The sequence below is a fragment of the Microcaecilia unicolor genome, chromosome 6, assembly GCF_901765095.1.
Source record: "Microcaecilia unicolor chromosome 6, aMicUni1.1, whole genome shotgun sequence".
Classification (NCBI taxonomy): Eukaryota; Metazoa; Chordata; class Amphibia; order Gymnophiona; family Siphonopidae; genus Microcaecilia; species Microcaecilia unicolor.
Window position 1 is genome coordinate 318,852,176 of NC_044036.1, and position 19,759 is coordinate 318,871,934.

General features: G+C 44.0%; 1 protein-coding gene across 1 annotated transcript in view; it reads right to left on the reverse strand.

Annotated features, from left to right (window-relative positions):
• LOC115472562 overlaps positions 1 to 19,759 on the reverse strand; it is a 122,919-nt gene that overhangs the window by 91,420 nt on the left and 11,740 nt on the right. Inside the window, 1 exon segment of the mRNA XM_030206859.1 lies at positions 16,592 to 17,020. Within this exon segment, the coding sequence (XP_030062719.1) occupies positions 16,592 to 17,000 (409 nt within the window). The 5' untranslated portion in view covers positions 17,001 to 17,020.

The following is a 19,759-nucleotide window of genomic DNA, read 5'->3' on the forward strand; positions in this document are numbered from 1 at the left end:
GTGTGTTCGCGGGAGGGAGGCAACTCAGCTGATTTCTTTTATTTTGGGGGCGTTTAGGAGCCGGGGTCCCAGAGCTGCAGCGCTAAGCGTCCGTCCAGCTCACAGCATCGCGAGATCTCGCTATGTGCATGTATAAAGAGATCATAATACATGAGCTAAAAGGAACCACTGGAAAATACAGATTTTTGGGCTTAGATGAGGCATTAGGCCCTCCTGTCTCCCTCTCTGTCAGCTCAACTGAAACCACAGGACAAGGATGAAGGAGTTCAAGCCTTGAGTTCTGTAAACAGACCATGTTTTCAGGATATCCTTAATGAATATGCATGAGATAGATCTGCATACAATGGAGGTAGTATCCAATCAGACCTATCTCATGCATATTCATTAATACATATTCATTAAATCATTGTGTACAACTTATTATTCAATTCAAAAATATAGCTTTATTGATACATCACTAAAATATACAATAAAAACTTGCTGAGCTGCAAACTGATTGTCAAACTTGTCTGCTCGTTCACACTTCAAATTTCACTACACGATAGAACTCGCAAGCAACATGTTGCCAAATATCAGTTAATAAAGATCCCAAAATATTCACAACGAGGTACTCCTGCTGTTGTGTGGACTAATGTAGATGAAATCCTCAATCAATTGAAAAAGTTGACAATGTATAAGCCAATGCATTATACCGTGTTTGAAGTAGAGAAACCCAAATGTCACAATAACACAGGAAAAATGGGTACTCATTAATCAATAATGGAAGCAGCTTGAAAATTTTAAATTATAAGGAGGAAAAAGCCTCGAGAAGCTCCTAGCTACGTGTATATGTTATAAGCTGGACAAGCAGGACTTCATCATCTTTCTTCATGTTCAATTGTAAAGCGCTGCGTACGACTGGTAGCGCTATAGAAGTGATTTATAGTAGTAGTAGTAGTAGTAATTATATTGGTATCAAAAACTTTTACTCTACTTAATATCAAATATCAGCTTAAAATACTTAGCTGCAAGGTCTCTTCTTTCCAGTTGTAACAGAGCCCTAATCTCTTTAGCCTTTCCTCATATGGGAGGAGTTCCGTCCCCCTTATCATTTTGGTTGCTCTACTTTGAACCTTTTCTAATTCTGGTGTATCTTTTTGAGATACGGTAACCAGAACTGAATGCAATACTCAAGGTGAGGTCACATCATGGGACATTATAATATTCTTGGTCTTCCTCTTCAACATCAACAAAATTCGCCCTTTCCTATCTGAGCACACCACACGAACTCTCGTCCAAGCTCTCATTACCTCTCGCCTTGACTACTGCAACTTGCTCCTCACCGGCCTCCCACTTAGCCATCTATCCCCCCTTCAATCCGTCCAGAACGCTGCCGCACGTCTTATATTCCGCCAGAACCGATATACTCACATCACCCCTCTCCTCAAGTCACTTCACTGGCTTCCGATCAGATACCGCATTCAATTCAAGATTCTCCTCCTTACCTACAAATGCACCCGGTCTACTGCTCCTCACTACCTCTCTACCCTCATCTCCCCCTATGTTCCCGCCCGTAACCTCCGCTCCCAGGACAAATCCCTCCTTTCAGTTCCCTTCTCCACCACTGCCAACTCCAGGCTCCGCTCATTCTGCCTTGCTTCACCCTATGCCTGGAACAATCTTCCTCAACCCCTACGCCAAGCCCCCTCCCTACCCATCTTCAAATCTCTGCTTAAAGCTCACCTCTTCAATGCTGCTTTCGGCACCTAACCTTCCGTGAAATATAGCATGCCCTATTAGTTGGACTCTACACTTGTCTTTGACTGGACTTGTCTCTAGATTGTACACCTGTCTTTTAGATTGTAAGCTCCTTGAGCAGGGACTGTCCTTCTATGTTTGAATTGTACAGCGCTGCGTAACCCTGGTAGCGCTTTAGAAATGTTAAATAGTAGTAGTAGTAGTAATTTTGCATCCCTTTCCTAATAATTCCTAACATCCTGCACATTGGGCAGAACATTTCAGCATATTTTCTACAGTGACACCTAGATCTTTTTCTTGAGTGCTGATTCCTAAGTTGGATCCTAGCATCAGGTAACTATGATTCAGATTATTCTTGTCAACGTGCATCACTTGGCATTTGTCCACATTAAATTTCATCTGCCATTTGGATGCCCAGTCTTCCATTTTCCTAAAGTCTTTTTGCCCCCACCCCCTCTCGGCGGCCCTGGGGTGCTAACTGGGCATTTTCAGCAGCCTCTCCTGGCCGTTTAAATCATTTTGCATATCGGGCCTTCTGTGTTTAATCTAGAAGAATTTTGGAGATTAGTTCGAAGGACATGATTGCCAATAAAAGCATGTGTGAGATAATGGATGAATCTTGGCGGATGACCTGGCCAAGAGGAAAATGAGATTTGCTGGTCATGGATTCAGAAGCCAATTAGACAATAGCACTGGAGGATGTGATGAAGGAAGGCAGAGAGCAATTTGGAGTGATGCCATTAACAAATTTGAGATCTGTAGCCGTGGGTGAAACACAGAGGAAACTGAACTGGCAGAGCGTAATATTTGAGGATGGCATAAAAGATTTAGAGCCTTTAACTAGGTGCTGGCAGTATCTCAGATGAAGAATGCTATAATTTCTCCTGACAGATATCACAGCTATGTCAATTAGGTTAAAGTAACAAATAATGTGAACTGCAATCAGCCTACAGGAATGATCATTATGTTATTAAATGTGAAAGACCTACAACAGGAACGTGACCGTGCATGGCCAATAGTTAGGGTTGCTGACTCGCTTCAGAGTCATCAAGTAGTTGATCCACTTCTGGGCTTATCCCCTTGAACGTAGGGACTCCTAGTCTTGAATTTCTGAGGGAAATCAGGTCCCTGTGTGCAGTGAGGTAAATCCTGGACTGGATCAACACGGTTGGGCAAAATATGGAGCCAGTTGGAAAATCTATGATCTGGAGTCAGTTGACAAATCTACTAGTAGACCAAAACCAAGAAACACTTGCAAAAACATGTACTGACTCTACTGTTTTATAGTGAGGGTTAACTTAACAGAGTGGAAGAGTAGCCTAATGGTTAGCACAGTGGCCTGAGAAACAGGGGAACCGGGCTCAATGCCCACTGTAGCTCCTTGTGACTCAGGGCAAGTCACTTAACCCTCCATTGCCCCAGGTACAAAATAAGTACCTGTATAACAAGGCTCAACAAATCCCAGGCACCTAGAAATTGTACCCTGGTACCCAGGGTTTCATACCCCCCCCCCCCCCCCAAAGATTTTGTCCCTATTTGTAGCTCTGCCTCTGAAATGACTTTTCTGGCTCTGCACAGTGATTGGGCTCTCCACTTACTTGAGCTGTGCTATGCAGGAGGTTCGGGAAGTTTTGACGGTTTTGAAACCATGAGACTTCCTGAACTACTTGCACAGCCCAGCTCAAATATGTGGAGAGTCTGATCGCTGTGCAGAGCCAGGAAAACCATTTCAGAAACAGCACCGTGAATAGGGAGGCAAAAGCTGGTGACTATACGAGGCTAGGGGTGGGGGGAATAAGGCTGGAGGGGAGGCATGAGAGATTGGGTGAAGGCTGGGGGGACATGAGAGACTGGCTGAAGGCTGGAGGTAAGGCATGAAAGAGACTGACTGGGGTAAGGCTGTGGGTGGGGGGTAAGAGAGAGCCTGACCAGGGGAAGGCTGGAGGGGGGGCATGAGAGACTGGCTGGATGAAGGTTGGGGGTTGAGAGAGACTGACTGGGCGAAGCCTGCTAGAGGGGCATGAGAGAGACTGACTGGGGAAGGCTGAAGGAGGGCATGAGAGAGAGAGATAGAAAGATTGATGGGGACTCAGGCCACGGTGATATGTGAAACAAAGAGGCAGTTGCCTCTTTGCTTCACCTATCAAGGCAGTGCTGTGACACAACTGACAACATGCTTTGGGAAGGGAGATTGCTGGCTCTGCCGGTGACTTGCAAAGGCAGCTTGAGGAACTGATTTACTAGTTTCTTTGCCCAGGGGCATAACGAGCCTTAATAAATCAGTTTCTGAAAGAGCTACTGCTGATCTGGCAGTGGATTTCCATCCCTCTTCTCCTCCCCCCCCACCCCCCCAAGAAAAAATAAAATTCACTGCAGACAATGTTGGAGGGGTGGGGAAGGAGAAGCGACAGAGGTCTCAGCTGCCAGCTGCTAGGTTTTTGGACTGGCTGCTAGATTTAATGAAAAATTGTTGAGGCCTGCTATATATAATATAAGTACATAAGTACATAAGTAATGCCATACTGGGAAAAGACCAAGGGTCCATCGAGCCCAGCATCCTGTACACGACAGCGGCCAATCCAGGCCAAGGGCACCTGGCAAGCTTCCCAAATGTACAAACATTCTATACATGTTATTCCTGGAATTGTGGATTTTTCCCAAGTCCATTTAGTAGTGGTTTATGGACTTGCCCTTTAGGAAACCATCCAACCCCTTTTTAAACTCTGCTAAGCTAACCACCTTCACCACTTTCTCCGTCAACGAATTCCAGAGTTTAATTACAAGTTGGGTGAAGAAAACTTTCTCCGATTTGTTTTAAATTTACTACACTGTAGTTTCATCGCATGCCCCCTAGTCCTAGTATTTTTGGAAAGCGTGAACAGACGCTTCACATCCACCTGTTCCACTCCACTCATTATTTTATATACCTCTATCATGTCTCCCCTCAGCCGTTTCTTCTCCAAGCTGACTAGCCCTAGCCTCCTTAATCTTTCTTCATAGGGAAGTCATCCCATCCCCGCTATCATTTTAGTCGCCCTTCCCTGCACCTTTTCCAATTCTACTATATCTTTCTTGAGATGCGGCGACCAGAATTGAACACAATACTCAAGGTGCGGTCGCACCATGGAGCGATACAACGGCATTATAACATCCTCACACCTGTTTTCCATACCTTTCCTAATAATACCCAACATTCTATTCGCTTTCCTAGCCGCAGCAGCACACTGAGCAGAAGGTTTCAGTGTATTATCGACGACGACACCCAGATCCCTTTCTTGGTCCGTAACTCCTAACGTGGAACCTTGCATGACGTAGCTATAATTCGGGTTCTTTTTTCCCACATGCATCACCTTGCACTTGCTCACATTAAACGTCATCTGCCATTTAGCCACCCAGTCTCCCAGTCTCGTAAGGTCCTCTTGTAATTTTTCACAATCCTGTCGCGATTTAACAACTTTGAATAACTTTGTGTCATCAGCAAATTTAATTACCTCGCTAGTTACTCCCATCTCTAAATCATTTATAAATATATTAAAAAGCAGCGGTCCTAGCACGGACCCCTGAGGAACCCCACTAACTACCCTTCTCCATTGTGAATACTGCCCATTTAACCCCACTCTCTGTTTTGATTGTAACCACAGACAGGAGGTATTTCAAATCCATCCCCTTGTAGGGGAATTGTAAAAGAAGGCATATTTCAAGAAATACTTTTCTTTCTCTCTCTGAGGTGACTCTTGGGGGTGGGGGGTTACTTAGTCATTTTGTTAGGCTTTAAGAACTGGGCATTTTCAAAGGTTCACTGGACCTTCTAAGATCACACTGCTATTTAGGGTTAATGGAGAGGGAAGGCAGAACTGCAGCCCAGAAAGCTGTTAAGGGAGAAGAGGATTCCGGGAACAGACAGTTCAAGGTCTTGGTTCTGTTGTGTGAAGGCCCAAACATTCCACCCCATTTCTGCCCTATCTACACTCTAAGCAAATACACCCATTTCTAAGAGTTTTAGAATAAATAGTATTCTATAAACCCAGCCATAAGATGCACCTCAAAGAGATTATGATGTAAGCGATGCACAGGAAGGTCTGAGGAAGCAAGAATTTGTTGGGCAGAGGAATTAGGTAGTACGAGCTAGTCTGATATTTTCAAGATGAATGGGATGTGGACAACGATCTGTGGGTGCCTTGTGCTGGTTTATTGTAAAATAGTTACCTGGTCTAAGTGAGATTGCATGGACTAAAGCAAGAAACTTCTATACAGCCAGTGCTAAAATTCCATACAGCTCCTCAACATGGGATCTTTCTCAACAGCCCGCCATTCCATCCGGCTCCCCACATGCCGAAAGCATCCGGGTGAGGAAACTCCACCCATACAGCTGACAACGGACATCGCAGGATCATCACCACAGCATCTAATGGCACAACGCCATTCAGCACGTCTAAGGCGCAAGCCAAAGGTGTCCACCTTAGTGTGTGCCTTTGTGCAGCAACTGGGGCAGCGACAGGCTTCTGAGTGTCGGCCCTCACCCAGACTCGCAAGTAAGATATGACCAGACCTCATCTACCCTCTAATCCTACCCAAGGAGGCGCCGCACCATCGAGAGATCTCAGGTATGACCATAATACTATGACTTGGGACACATTTATATCACATGATCTCAACCCACACCTCTACCTAACTGTTTAGCTGTGGTTTCTAGCACAGCCCTGAGCTGCCTTTCTGTGTGGTTTCCCTTTAACCCTTTACTTGCTGAATCTGTTTGGGTTGCTCTTCCATTTAACAATAGTTTCTAGCACAGCCCTGAGCTGCCTCTCTGTGGGGTTTCCCTTTAATCCTTTACTTGCTGTTTTTGCTATTTGAGCCTGTGTGAGTTGCTCTTTTGTCTGACTGTACTTTTAGGCACAGTGTGTGCTATATCTTTGCATGGGATTGCCTTTAACCCTCTAGTTATTGTTTGTGCCTGCATGCATGGTCTTTTGACCTTTTGTTTGTGGCTGTATTTTGCGCAGCGTGTGCTGCCTGGTTACTATTTTCTTAGAGGACCTTGTTCTGTTTCTTTTTCCTTTCTTCCTGTGTGTTTGGGTTCCTGTTCGGCCTTGTGGCCTGTGTGCTTGGACTCTGTTACGTGTGGGTTCCAGTTTGGCCTTGTGGCCCATATGAGTATTCTATCTTTCCTCCCTGGTCATGCTCTCTGGTCTTCCTGAGCGTGCTGAGCTTTGTAGCCTTTTAGTCTCTGTGCTAGTGTGGGCTCAGTCTGCCCTAGGCCTCGGCCTAGGTCCAAGGGCTCACGACCAAACACAACATGTGCCTCCCACATCAGCCAAATTTGGACAAAAACTATATTCAAAATGAGGCAGCTTCGTCTAGTTTGATCATTTTCCGACCAGAAAGCGTTCATATTACTGATTCAAATGCTGATCTTGTGACATATTGACTACTTCAACATCCTATTTTTTGGCATTAAGACTCAATACCTTATGAAACTGCAAATAATACAGAATACTACAAGAAGACTGATTTGCAAATTAAATAGATACTACAATGTATCACCTTTCCTGGCTAACTTACATTGGCTTCCCATAACTCAAAGAATTACATTTAAAGTCACTTGCACAATCTATCACATTCTATATGGTAGTACCTCCAGCCTGCTGATCAACATATCCTCAATATGCCTGGCCCGCTCCAATCAACTTTAAAGAACAAATGTCCCTCTCCTTTCTGCCATTTAAGGGTATCGGATTTCAGAGAATTTTTAACTCTTACCAGTAGTGGGGATCTTGCTATGGAACTCTCTTCCCACTGCTATTAAGTCTGACAACAATTACCTTAGCTTAAGGAAGAAATTAAAAGCCTTCTTATTCCCAAAGACTACCATGTGATTCTCCAATACTGTACGACCCACAGACTGCCGACTCATACTTCCTATTCCCACGTGCTGTCTCAGATTTGATCATGATACATTGCTCAATGTTAGGTAATCATACGATGCTCCTAGGCTATTTCACAGACCTGATCTTCTGCATTGCTCAATGTCAGGCAACCATATGATGTTCCCAGGTTATGTAACTTAGTTGAAGTAAACCGCGCTGATAAGACCTAATTTGAATTGAATTGCTTGCCTGCCCTGAAATTCAGTGTAACCTCTCCCCCTCCCATAGGCTTTCTATTCATAAAATTCTGGAGCTGCCGCAGTTGCTCCTGTCTTACTCTATCAAGATTCAGATTCTCTGACCCATAAATTAAGCTTAAGCATTACGGAAACAGAGCTGGACAAAAGAAAACAAAGAAGAGGGACACCTGGAAGCACAACACAAGACAGTGGAGATGACCACAGGAACCAGAATGCAGCCAAAGATGTCTTCGAAAACGAAGTTTTATTATTGGCGACAGCTCACATGGATATGGTGAAAGAGTACAGGATCATTTGGTGGGCTCATATGAAAATTATTTGGTGGACTGCTAACAACAATCCCACTATGGGTATGTGAGGTGAACAAAATATACAATCACCTCAGGGCACTGTTAAATACTATGAAAAATTCACACTACATCTGCTCTTACTGTTATGACGTCAATGTCAGGTGCAGACAATATGTTGATCAGTTGTAGTGACAGCACTTCTTCTCAGCATTGAAATGAAGGAGGATAATCATATCCTTGGTAGCAGCATTTAACAAGTCATATGTTGATTTTTCCAGGAAAGGAGTTATATCAAGTATATCTGTCATCATTTGGGCTACTCCCAAACTCTCACCCTGGCTTCCTCTTCCTTCCAACAGGCAAAAAGTAGGTTTTATTTTGAGGTGGAAAGGAAGAAGTATAATTTTCCACATCATCCAGGCCTGGATTTAGGCCTAGGCAATTGCTTCTGGTGCTGAATTTTGATGGGTGCCAAAGTGTTGTTACTGTGTCTCCATCTGGTCTTTGACCTTCCCACAACAGCCATAGCATCAGTAGCAGTGAGCTTAAAGCAAAACTTGAGTGCTGGTCCTGCCTGCTTTTATCCTCTGATAGATGCTGTGGCACCCCACCCCACCCCTCACATAGATTTCCATGGTAATGAGAAACCCATGCAGTGGGAGGTGGGCATCACAGGCTCTGTCAGATCATGAGGCCTACACTCAAGTTTTGCTATGGCTGCAGAGGCAGCCCCAGACCTAAAGGTAAGGGAGGTAAGGGGGGACCAAGGGGAGGATCTGGGTGGCCGCGAATGGGAAGGGGGAGATTCTCTTCTATCCTCTCCCCCCCCCCCCCGTGTCTATTAGTATTTAAAATATAAAGCTGACACATTGACACCTCCATAAGATATTTGTTGACAGTATCTTGTGGCAACATTACAGCATTTTAGGGAAGTTTAGGAGATACAGGTTTACTTTGTAGCTGCACACTTTGTAGATAAGCATTGCTTTTCTCTGAAAATTTGCTACAAAGGTGGTATTCAAAATTACCTCCTAACTTGTTTTAGGAACTCTACGCTGCATCATCTAATTAAGAGAAGGCACAGAGCAGCTAATGCAGAAAGGGGCCCGGAAGCTATTCTTTGCATTAAATAGAGGGCCAGGAATAAAGAGGGGAGAGGGGACAAGACTCAAAAATATTCTTGCTTCCAAATATCAAAACCTCCAACAGAATCCCATGAATAAAAATATAGACGCTGTAGGGGCAATTGTAATAGGCATTATCGTAACTAAAGCAATGTTTCAAGCACAGAAACGTCCTTTTCTAAAATTGATGCCATTATCAGGTTAATTTTATCACCTAGATTTATGAGCATGTTTGTGCATAAATATTCAAAATACTAGCATTTACACATGCATGAATGCTGTTATGTACGCAAATGCTAGAATGTACATTCTATTCTGTAGCAATGCATGCAGCTTGCTTAATGCGTAAGCGGAAGGAGGAGTGTACACAGGACCAGAGAATGGACAAGACATAGACGGGGCTCCTCCTTAGCCATACAACTTACAGAATACTGCAAGCTACATGTATTCCTTTGGCCCTTAGGCTTGTAAATGCCCAGCTACTTAGGTGCCTACCAGTGGTGTAGCCAGGGGGAGGGGGGCTCAGAGGCCTGGACCCCCCCACTTTGGGCTCGGGCACCTTTCAAACTTGTGGCACCAGATACATGGCTGGCGGGGATGCTCAAGCCCCACCAGGTGAAGAGATTCACCACTGGAGCCCCTGTCCATGCTGCCAGAGCAGCAGAAAGTTGGTGGGATGCTCCAGCCACAGATAATGGCACTTCTGCACATGCTCAGTTCATGCACTAAACTGAGCATGCACGGAAGTGTCGACATCAGAGGCTAGAGCACCTGTTGGCTTCTCAGGCAGCATGGGTGGGGGCTCCATCGGCAAATCTCTTCAGCTGGCAGGCATGAGCATTCCCACCAGCAAAGGTGTGATGCAGCAGCAGCGGCAGCAGGGGGGGGGGGGGGGGGGGAAGAAAATGCTTGGTCCCCTCCAAAATTAAGTTCTAGCTATGCCCCTGGTGCCTACTTTCCTTTATAGTGTGGAGGGCCATAATCGAATGGGGCGGCTATCTGTAGGGCGGCCATTTCTAATGACGGCCCCGTAAAGTGTACCCGAATGTATTATCAAACAAGATGCTCCGGCCATCTTTCATTTCAATAATACGGTCGGAGCCAGCTAAATCTCAACATTTGGGCCGCCCTTAGACATCACCGGCGTTAGAGATAGCCGCCATTGGTTTTCGCCGATAATGGAAACTAATGGCAGCCATCTCAAACCTGGCCAAATCCAAGCCATTTGGTCATGGGAGGAGCCAGCATTTGTAGTGCACTGGTCCCCCTCACATGCCAGGACATCAACCGGGCACCCTAGGGGGCACTGCAGTGGACTTCACAAATTGATCCCAGGGGCACAGCTCCCTTACCTTGTGTGCTGAGCCCCCCAACCCCCCCCCAAAACCCACTACCCACAACTGTACAACACTACCATAGCCTTTAAAGGGTAACGGGAGCACCTAGATGTGGGTACAGTGGGTTTCGGATGGGTTTTGGAGGGCTCCCATTTACTACCACAAGTGTAACAGGTGGGGAGGAGGATGGACCTGGGTCCACCTGCCTGAAGTGCACTGCAGTACCCACCAAAAACTGCTCCAGGGACCTGCATAGTGCTGTGATGGAGCTGGGTATGACATTTGAGGCAGGCATAGAGGCTGGCCAAAAAATGTTTTTTAATTCTTTTTTTGGGTGGGAGGGTGTTGGTGACCACTGGGGGAGTAAGGGGAGGTGATCCCCGATTCCCTCCGGTGGTCATCTGGTCAGTTCGGGCACCTTTTCAAGGCTTGGTCGTGAACAAAAAGGGACCAAGTAAAGTCGGCCAAATGCTCGTCAGGGCCGGCCTTCTTTATTCCATTATCGGCCGAAGCCGGCCATCTCTTAACCACGCCCCCGTCCCGCCTTCGGTACACTGCCGACCCGCCCCCCTTGAACTTTGGCCGGCCCTGCGACGGAAAGCAGTTGAAGCTGGCCAAAATCGGCTTTTGATTATACTGATTTGGCTGGCTTTAGGAGAAGGCCGGCCATCTCCCGATTTGTGTCGGAAGATGGCCGCCCTTCTCCTTCAAAAACAAGCAGGATAGGCTCCTAACACGTGCACCCCTGTTATAGAATTGCCCCTGTATGTGCTTATCTGATCTGGCAAAGGCTTTCCTGGGAGGGGAGACTGGGGTGGGCTTTGGACTTATGTGAGTATTTATAAACACACTCATATGTGAAGACAAGAGTGGAGGAGTGGCCTAGTGGTTAGGGTGGTGGACTTTGGTCCTGGGAAACTGAGGAACTGAGTTCGATTCCCGGCACAGGCAGCTCCTTGTGACTCTGGGCAAGTCACTTAACCCTCCATTGCCCCATGTAAGCCGCATTGAGCCTGCCATGAGTGGGAAAGCGCAGGGTACAAATGTAACAAAAATAAAATAGATACTATTGGAGATTCTACATGGAATGTTGCTATTCCACTAGCAACACTCCATGTAGAAGCCTGCGCGGCCACATTGGTGATCTGCAAGGGCCGAATTCTACATGGAATGTTGGAATAGCAACATTCCATGTAGAATCTCAAATAGTAGCAACAGTGGAGGAGTGGCCTAGTGGTTAGGGTGGTGGACTCTGGTCCTGAGGAACTTTGTTTGATTCCCACTTCAGGCACAGGCAGCTCCTTGTGACTCTGGGCAAGTCACTTAACCCTCCATTGCCCCATGTAAGCCGCATTGAGCCTGCCATGAGTGGGAAAGCGCGGGGTACAAATGTAACAAACAAAAAAAAAAGAGTGGGTGCAGTGTGTGTGTACCCTCTGTAGGTAATTTCCAAACAGAAAGCATATGTGATATACTAAGAATATTAAATGTAATAATATAATAGGTGTAATTTATGTACAAACCTGTCACACAGGTTGAGCTTGTTGTAACATCATTCTTTGAGAAGATAGTTTAAAAGTGATTTCCATAATTAAAAAGAATTTACCCTGAAAATCAGTCACTCTGTATACAGAAAAAATATAAATGCTTCGTTCCAAGGCACGTGTGCCTGTAGACACATGGCAGTGGAGGCATTTTGGGGGGCAGAATTAGGCTGGGGGATAACATGGTGGATGTAGAGCTAGGTTGTATTGCATTATTACTGATTAGATCCTGTTGCATAAATTGAACCCTGTGATAGATAAAAATGTGTTGATACATGTTAGCACTCACCAATGTAGTATTACCCCTTAATAATCTAGCTCATAGTTGTTGTTTTTATTTTTAAAACCTTGGTGGGAAAAGTGCCCCAAACTTAACTACCACAGAGAAAACAGGTGCAAATCACTGTAGCTGATTTCCCCCAGTTTTCAAAAGGAAAAGATGAGGGCATTTCACTGGGAAAACTAGTGCAAAGAACGAGGCTAAAAACTGCTCGGGGGCACTTTCAACAATGTAGGCAATTTGAAAATTGCTCTTGCTGAGGGGTTGGGGGAGGGGTCATTTTATAACAGGATGATATATAGTTTTTTTTTAATGATTTATTGCACAAACTAATGGAGGATAACTTATTATTATTATTAGCATTTGTACAGCGCTACCAGACGCACGCAGCGCTGAACACCTGATACAAAGAGACAGTCCCTGCTCAAAAGAGCTTACAATCTAAATAATACAGACAGGCAAGATAGTTACGGGTGAGGGAAGTAACGGGTGAGAAGGAAGGAAGGGACAAGGGGAGGGCAATTGTGGCTAGGACTAAAAGCAGCAGTGAAAAGGTGGGTTTTCAGCATAGATTTGAAAACAGGTAGAGATGGAGCTAGACGTATAGATCCAGGAAGTCTATTCCAGGCATAAGGTGCCACGAGAGAAAAGGAGCGAAGCCTGGAGTTAGCAGTGGAGGAGAAGGGGGACGACAAGAGAGATTTGTCCAGTAAGCGGAGTTCACGGGGAGGAATGTAGGGAGAGATAAATGATTAAAGACTGTTTTAAATATGCATTCATAGAAACATAAATTAAAATTAAAGCAGTAAATGGCTGTGTTCAGCACCAAGAGAAGTTGCTGTGCTTATTAGGGGCTCCTTTTACTAAGGTGCACTAACGGATTTATTGCACACTAATCATTAACATGTACTAAATGCTAAGACACCAACTGAAATATAAAGGGCTGCTTGGCATTTAGCATGCAGTAACTGTTAGCGTGCACTAAATATGTTAACATGCCTTAGTAAAAGGACCCCCCTAAGCATTATTATACTGCCCTTAATATGATGGTCCTATTACACTAAAAAAGGATTACATTTTTTTTGAAGTTATAAGATTTAGTTTGAATGGTACAGTTTTAATTTTGAAATTATTATAGGGCTGGAGTGCTGTAGAGGTTTTTGTGATATTCAAGCCTTCACATCCTTTCAGACGAGAGAAATATATTTTATAAAGGGAACGTGGAGGGGCATAATCGAACGTCGCTGGCGATCTATTTTGGCGGCGGCGCAACAGCTGGCCGGAACCGTATTATCGAAAAAGATGGCCGGCCATCTTTTTTTCCGATAATACGGTTTAGCCTGGCCAAATGCCAGAGTTCGCCGGGTTTGTTTTTCAGCGATAATGGAAAAAAAATGCCGGCCATCTCAAACCCAGCGAAATCCAAGGCATTTGGTCATGGGAGGAGCCAGCATTTGTAGTGCACTGGTCCCCCTGACATGCCAGGACACCAACCGGGCACCCTAGGGGGCACTTCTAAAAATGTTTAAAAAATACAAAAAAAGCTCCCAGGTGCATAGCTCCCTTACCTTGGGTGCTGAGCCCCCCAAATCCCCCCAAACCCACTCCCCACAACTCTACACCATTACCATAGCCCTTATGGGTGAAGGGGAGCACCTACATGTGGGTACAGTGGGTTTTGGGGAGGGGTTTGGAGGGCTTAACATTTACCACCACAAGTGTAACAGGTAGGGGGGGGATGGACGTGGGTCTGCCTGCCTGAAGTGCACTGCACCCATTAAAAACTGCTCCAGGGACTTGCATACTGCTGTCAGGGAGCTGGGTATGACATTTGAGGCTGGCATACAGGCTGGTAAAAAAGGTTTTGATTTGTATTTTTTTAGTGTGGGAGGGGGTTGGTGACCACTGGGGGACTACGGGGAGGTCATCCCCCATTCCTTCCGGTGGTCATCTGGTCAGTTGGGGCACCTTTATGAGGCTGGGTCGTGAAAATAAAAGGACCAAGTAAACCCGGTGAAATCCTGCTTAATGCCGCTTTTTTTCCCATTATCCGCGAAAGCTGGCCATCTGGTAGCCACGCCCATGCCTGCCCATGTCCCGCCTTCGCTATGCCGCCGACACGCCCCCTTGAACTTTCACTGGCGAGGCGACGGAAAAGTGGCGATGCTGTCAGAAAAGCCGCTTTCGATTCAAGATGGCGACGGTGTGATCTGTGTCGGCAGGTGTGTCTGCTTACAGTGCTACAGCGGTCTTCGCGGAAAGCGTCTTACCCGTTCCTGTGATGGGAAAGAGAAGGGGTAAAATCAGGGAACTTCCCTCGGTCCCTGGCGGGACACCGCAGCTTCAGCAGACAACACTGGAGCGGTTTGCAACAGTTCCCGGCTTGGAGAAGGACACAGCTCTTGCTGCTCGAGCCAACACATCAATGTTGGCCGACAGTGTAAACGGGGCTTCCTTAAGCCCTGTGATATGTGCAGCGCCCCCTCAACCAGGAAGAGAGAGTTTCCAGGCAAGTCCTGTGACTTCAACCCCATGTGGACAATGGAGTGCACAGGGAGGGAATTTGCTGGCAACTGGACAAACGCTGGAAGTTTGATCGAACAAGAGATGACATCGGCTCACACAGCGAAGTCTGGAATAGTGAGTATTTTGGAACAAGCTTCAAAAGCACCTCTTCCTGGTATTATAAAAGGGAAATTTGAAAAACCGGCTGTAGTGACATTAGAGTCACTTTGGGACTTGAACTCCACAAACTTCTCTGCATTACAAACCTTAATATCAAAAATTTCTGAGACAATTAAAACTTTGGCAGAGTCGGCATTAGCACAGATACAAGTTAATGAAACCCAAGCTGCTGAGATGAAAGTTCTCTCTGAAAAATTGGGGAAAATGGAGCTGGTGGAGCAAACTTTGATTAAAGAAAAGAACTTTGCTTTGAGGCACATGGAGTTTCTGGAAAATCAAACCAAAAGACTTAATTTATGGTTTATAAACTTTCCTAGATCACCATTGATTTCACCAGTTCAAATGGTAAAGAAATATCTAGTTGATATACTGGGAATGCCTGATAATTCATTGCCGCCAATTACACGTGCTTTTTACCTACAAGTTACTGGTAAAATACCAGATAATTTGAACTCTCAGGGTGCAATGAATTTAACAGGCTTCCTAGAATCATCACTAGAAGTGATTACACAAAGAACTACTTTATTAGTTACGTTTGCACTGGAGATGGATAGGAATGCTGTGCTAAAATTATCTTTCAGTCATTTAGATTCTTTGTTTATGGGTTCAAAAATAAGAGTGTTTCCAGACTTATCAAGGGAAACACAACAGAGACGTAAAATGTTTCTTTCTTTGCGACCCAGAGTTATTGCTCTGGGGGCTAATTTTCTTTTGAAGTTTCCCTGTATTTGTAGAATAATATTTCAGACAAAACAATATCAGTTTTTTGATCCCAAACAACTGGAAAATTTCCTAGTAAGCAGAGAGGATATTAATGTGCGAGTTTAAGACCATAATGTAACACTGTATAGCAGCTTTGAGTTAACCCTCCGGGCATGATACAAGTCTTGATTTAATGATGGAATATTTGTTTCGTTTTTCTCTTTTTTTTATTTTCCTTAAATCTTGGATTGTTCATCTGAATTATGTGGTCGATAGAAAGAATTGATTTTGTGGAGATTTGTTCTTTTTTTTTTTTTCAAATAATAATAGTGAATGTTTTGTGTAAAATCATTCTGAAATGAATGTTATAATTTGTTAAATTAATAAAGAAAATTATAAAAAAAAAAAAAAAAAAGAAAAGCCGCTTTCGATTATACCGATTTCACCGCTTTTGAGAGATTGCCGGCCATCTCCCGATTTATGTCGGAAAATGGCCGGCGATCACTTTCGAAAATAAGCCTGATAGGCACCTATCTGGCTTTATGGAATAGGAACCTAGAAGCAGCCCCATTAACACACAAATACTGACACAAATTTCCACCTGCTCCACAAAAAGTGTGAAAGTAGGTGCACTCCCCCCTCCCCCCATGCAATTTTAGAGAACCTCTTTTTCATATGTAAAACAAGCTTACTGACTGTGCATCCTCTGAGCTGCCCTAGTCATCTCTCTCCTAACAAATTATATACAAGAAGAGAATTCTGTACCTTTCATCCATATGGGTCCTGCATGGGAATCCTTATATAGGACAGCATTTGCATATCTGGAGGTGAAATACATTTGAAAGATCATCCACAGCATTGACAACAACATAAGGACAGAGAGAAATATGAGCACATCAGTATTATGAATGTTGATGCCCTGAAAGGATGCACTGCTGATCAATGTGCAGCCAAGTAAAAGGATATTACTGGCCACTATGATGGAGATCAAACGGCCTCCTTTCTTCCAGTTCTCAGTTTGGTTTGGGTGCATGGAAAACCTTTCCTGGTGGCCAAGGCATTTGGTTTGCCTGGTAGAGTCCCATAAATTCATTTGATCTTCCCTGGGAATGGGATTGGCATCTTGCGTGTGGCATCTGGACTTGCTGTATCTCCTCTCTGGCTGACCAGACATGGTTCAGTCAAGCCCTGAAGCTGAGAGAAACAATATAAAAATACATTCGTCAAAGCAATTCAAACCAGAAAGAATGATGACCAAGAAATACCAACGCAAGTCTATGAGGAGAGAGATCTCAGAGAAATTGTAGGGTGGAGTGGTAAAGATTAAAAAAAAAAGAAGATATTTTTAGTCTGATTGGTATTTAGGTTGCTGTTGCTTTGTATTGATTATATATTTATATTATTGCATGCCACCTTAATATTTTTTTGGACAATCACGCTACCAATAATTGGATCAAACAAAGGATTGATAACTAAAAACTGTTCTCTTTGTATTCATTTGCTTTAATAGTACTCGTTATGATTGATGTCATTATTTTGGAGAACAAGATGAAGAAATACTTAAGGAAACAAAGAGAAGCATAGCAAAGACGATGGTCATTGACACTGAAACAGGAGTGAAAGAGCAAGCAATGGGTTATGCAAGATGACCCATGACCCATTTGGTTCATGTAACTGGTGACCTATGACCCACAGATCATATGACCCATTATCCATGACCCACCCACATTGTATTGAATATAATCAATGGCAATTAATTCAGCAACTGCATTACTTATGGGCTCATTTTCAAAGCACTTAGGCTTACAAAGTTCCATAGGTTACTATTTAACTATGTAAGTCTAAGTGCTTTGAAAATATGCCTCTAATTAGAGTCTTAGACCTTTAACAAGGAGAACACGCATTCTGCCACCTTTCTAACTGTAGGAATACCATTCCCACACATTCATCCTCAAAATGACCATCGTAATAGATAACTGAGAAGTAATATTTGAAAATGAGCTCCTACTTTGAAAAATGGCTCATGTTATGAATACACTGACCCATAACCCATTCATTTTTTTGTGACCTATTCAGCCCACTTACCCATGACCCTTTGACCAATTGCTTGCTCTGAGTAGTGTATGAAATGATATTAATATGACAGAAAATGGGGCCAACCTAGTGATTCAGATGGTACATGCCACGTACATCATGTAGAAGGTTCCTGCATTGGGACAATCACTTCCAGGGTCAGCCAGAATGGGGATGACGTTAGAAAGACAGTGCTCACAGCTCCAGGGGATGGGTTGTGGCTATTGCATGGTGTGACATTTCAATAGCCAGTTACAGACCCATGGCTGTCAGGTTCTGGAGGGAGCCAGGCTACATGTCCTCTGGCCCAGAATATCATTACTGCAGACCATCTAAAAAGTATGGACGAGGTAGAGAAAATATAAAATTGGGTAATAAATCCCTAGGTAGCCCAAATGAAATCTTACAGTTCCAGATGAGCAGGAAGAAACAGGACAGAGAAGAACCATCAGATCAGAAAACAAATACAACAGAGTATTTGTGTAAAGGAAATGTAGTAAAACCGTAAGTTGAGATAATGCACTCTTTCAAGAAAAGCCATTCAGGTGAAGAATTCAAATTTTAAGAACACATCTCTAATGTGGAGAGTCAAAGGCCTGCAGCGAAGAAACCATCAAATAATCGACTTAAGAGGAGAAAGGATGGGGTACAGAAGGTTAGGGTGGAGCGGAGATAAACTTTCTTAAATAATAAGATTATCCAAAAGAGAAACCAAGGAACAAAGGACAATGATAGCCTTTATGTAGCCTAGTGGTTAGTGCAGTGGACTTTGATCCTGGGGAACTGGGTTCGATTCCCGCTGCAGCTCCTTGTGACTCTGGGCAAGTCACTTAACCCTCCAACCCTCCATTGTCCCAGGTACAAATAAGTACCTGTATATAATATGTAAACCGCTATGAATGTAGTTGGAAAAACCACAGAAAGGCAGTATATAAGTCCTATTCCCTTTCCCCTTTATAGTGAAAAATACTTCAAACCAGAAACTGTTATAAAAAAGACTGCACACAGGAAATGCATCACTGAGTATCTGGGAGAGGTGAAAAGGATGAATTCAATCCAGTGATTCAAGCTAATATCTACCTTCCTTTGAACACATATCATCATCATAATACAGTAACATAGTAATGACGGCAGATAAAGACCAGTACGGTCCAACCAGTCTGCCCAACAAGATAAACTCATTTTACAAGGTATGTGATACTTTATATGTATACCCGAGTTTGATTTGTCCTTGCCATTCTCAGGGCACAGACCTTAGAAGTCTGCCTAGCACTGTTCTTGTACTAAGTTCTGAAGATTCTGGAATCCTAAAGAGTTTCAAGATTCCGGAATCCCAGTTAACAGCAGCATTCCATATAGAACCCTAAAGAGTAACATAGTAAATGACGGCAGATAACGACCTTTACGGTCCATCTAGTCTGTCCAACAAGATAAACTCATTTTACATGGTATGTGATACTTTATATGTATACCCGAGTTTGATTTGTCCTTGCCATTCTCAGGGCACAGACCGTAGAAGTCTGCCTAGCACTGTTCTTGTACTAAGTTCTGAAGATTCTGGAATCCTAAAGAGTTTCAAGATTCCGGAATCCCAGTTAGTAGCAGCATTACATATAGAACCCCAAAGAGTAACATAGTAACATACAGTAACACAGTAAATGATGGCAGATAAAGACCTGAACGGTCCATCCAGTCTGCCCAACAAGATAAACTCATTTTACAAGGTTATGTGATACTTTATATGTATACCCGAGTTTGATTTGTCCTTGCTTTTCTCAGGGCACAGACCGTACAAGTCTGCCCAGTACTGTTCTTGTACTAAGTTCTGAAGCTAACATCGAAGTCCCTTAAAATTTATAC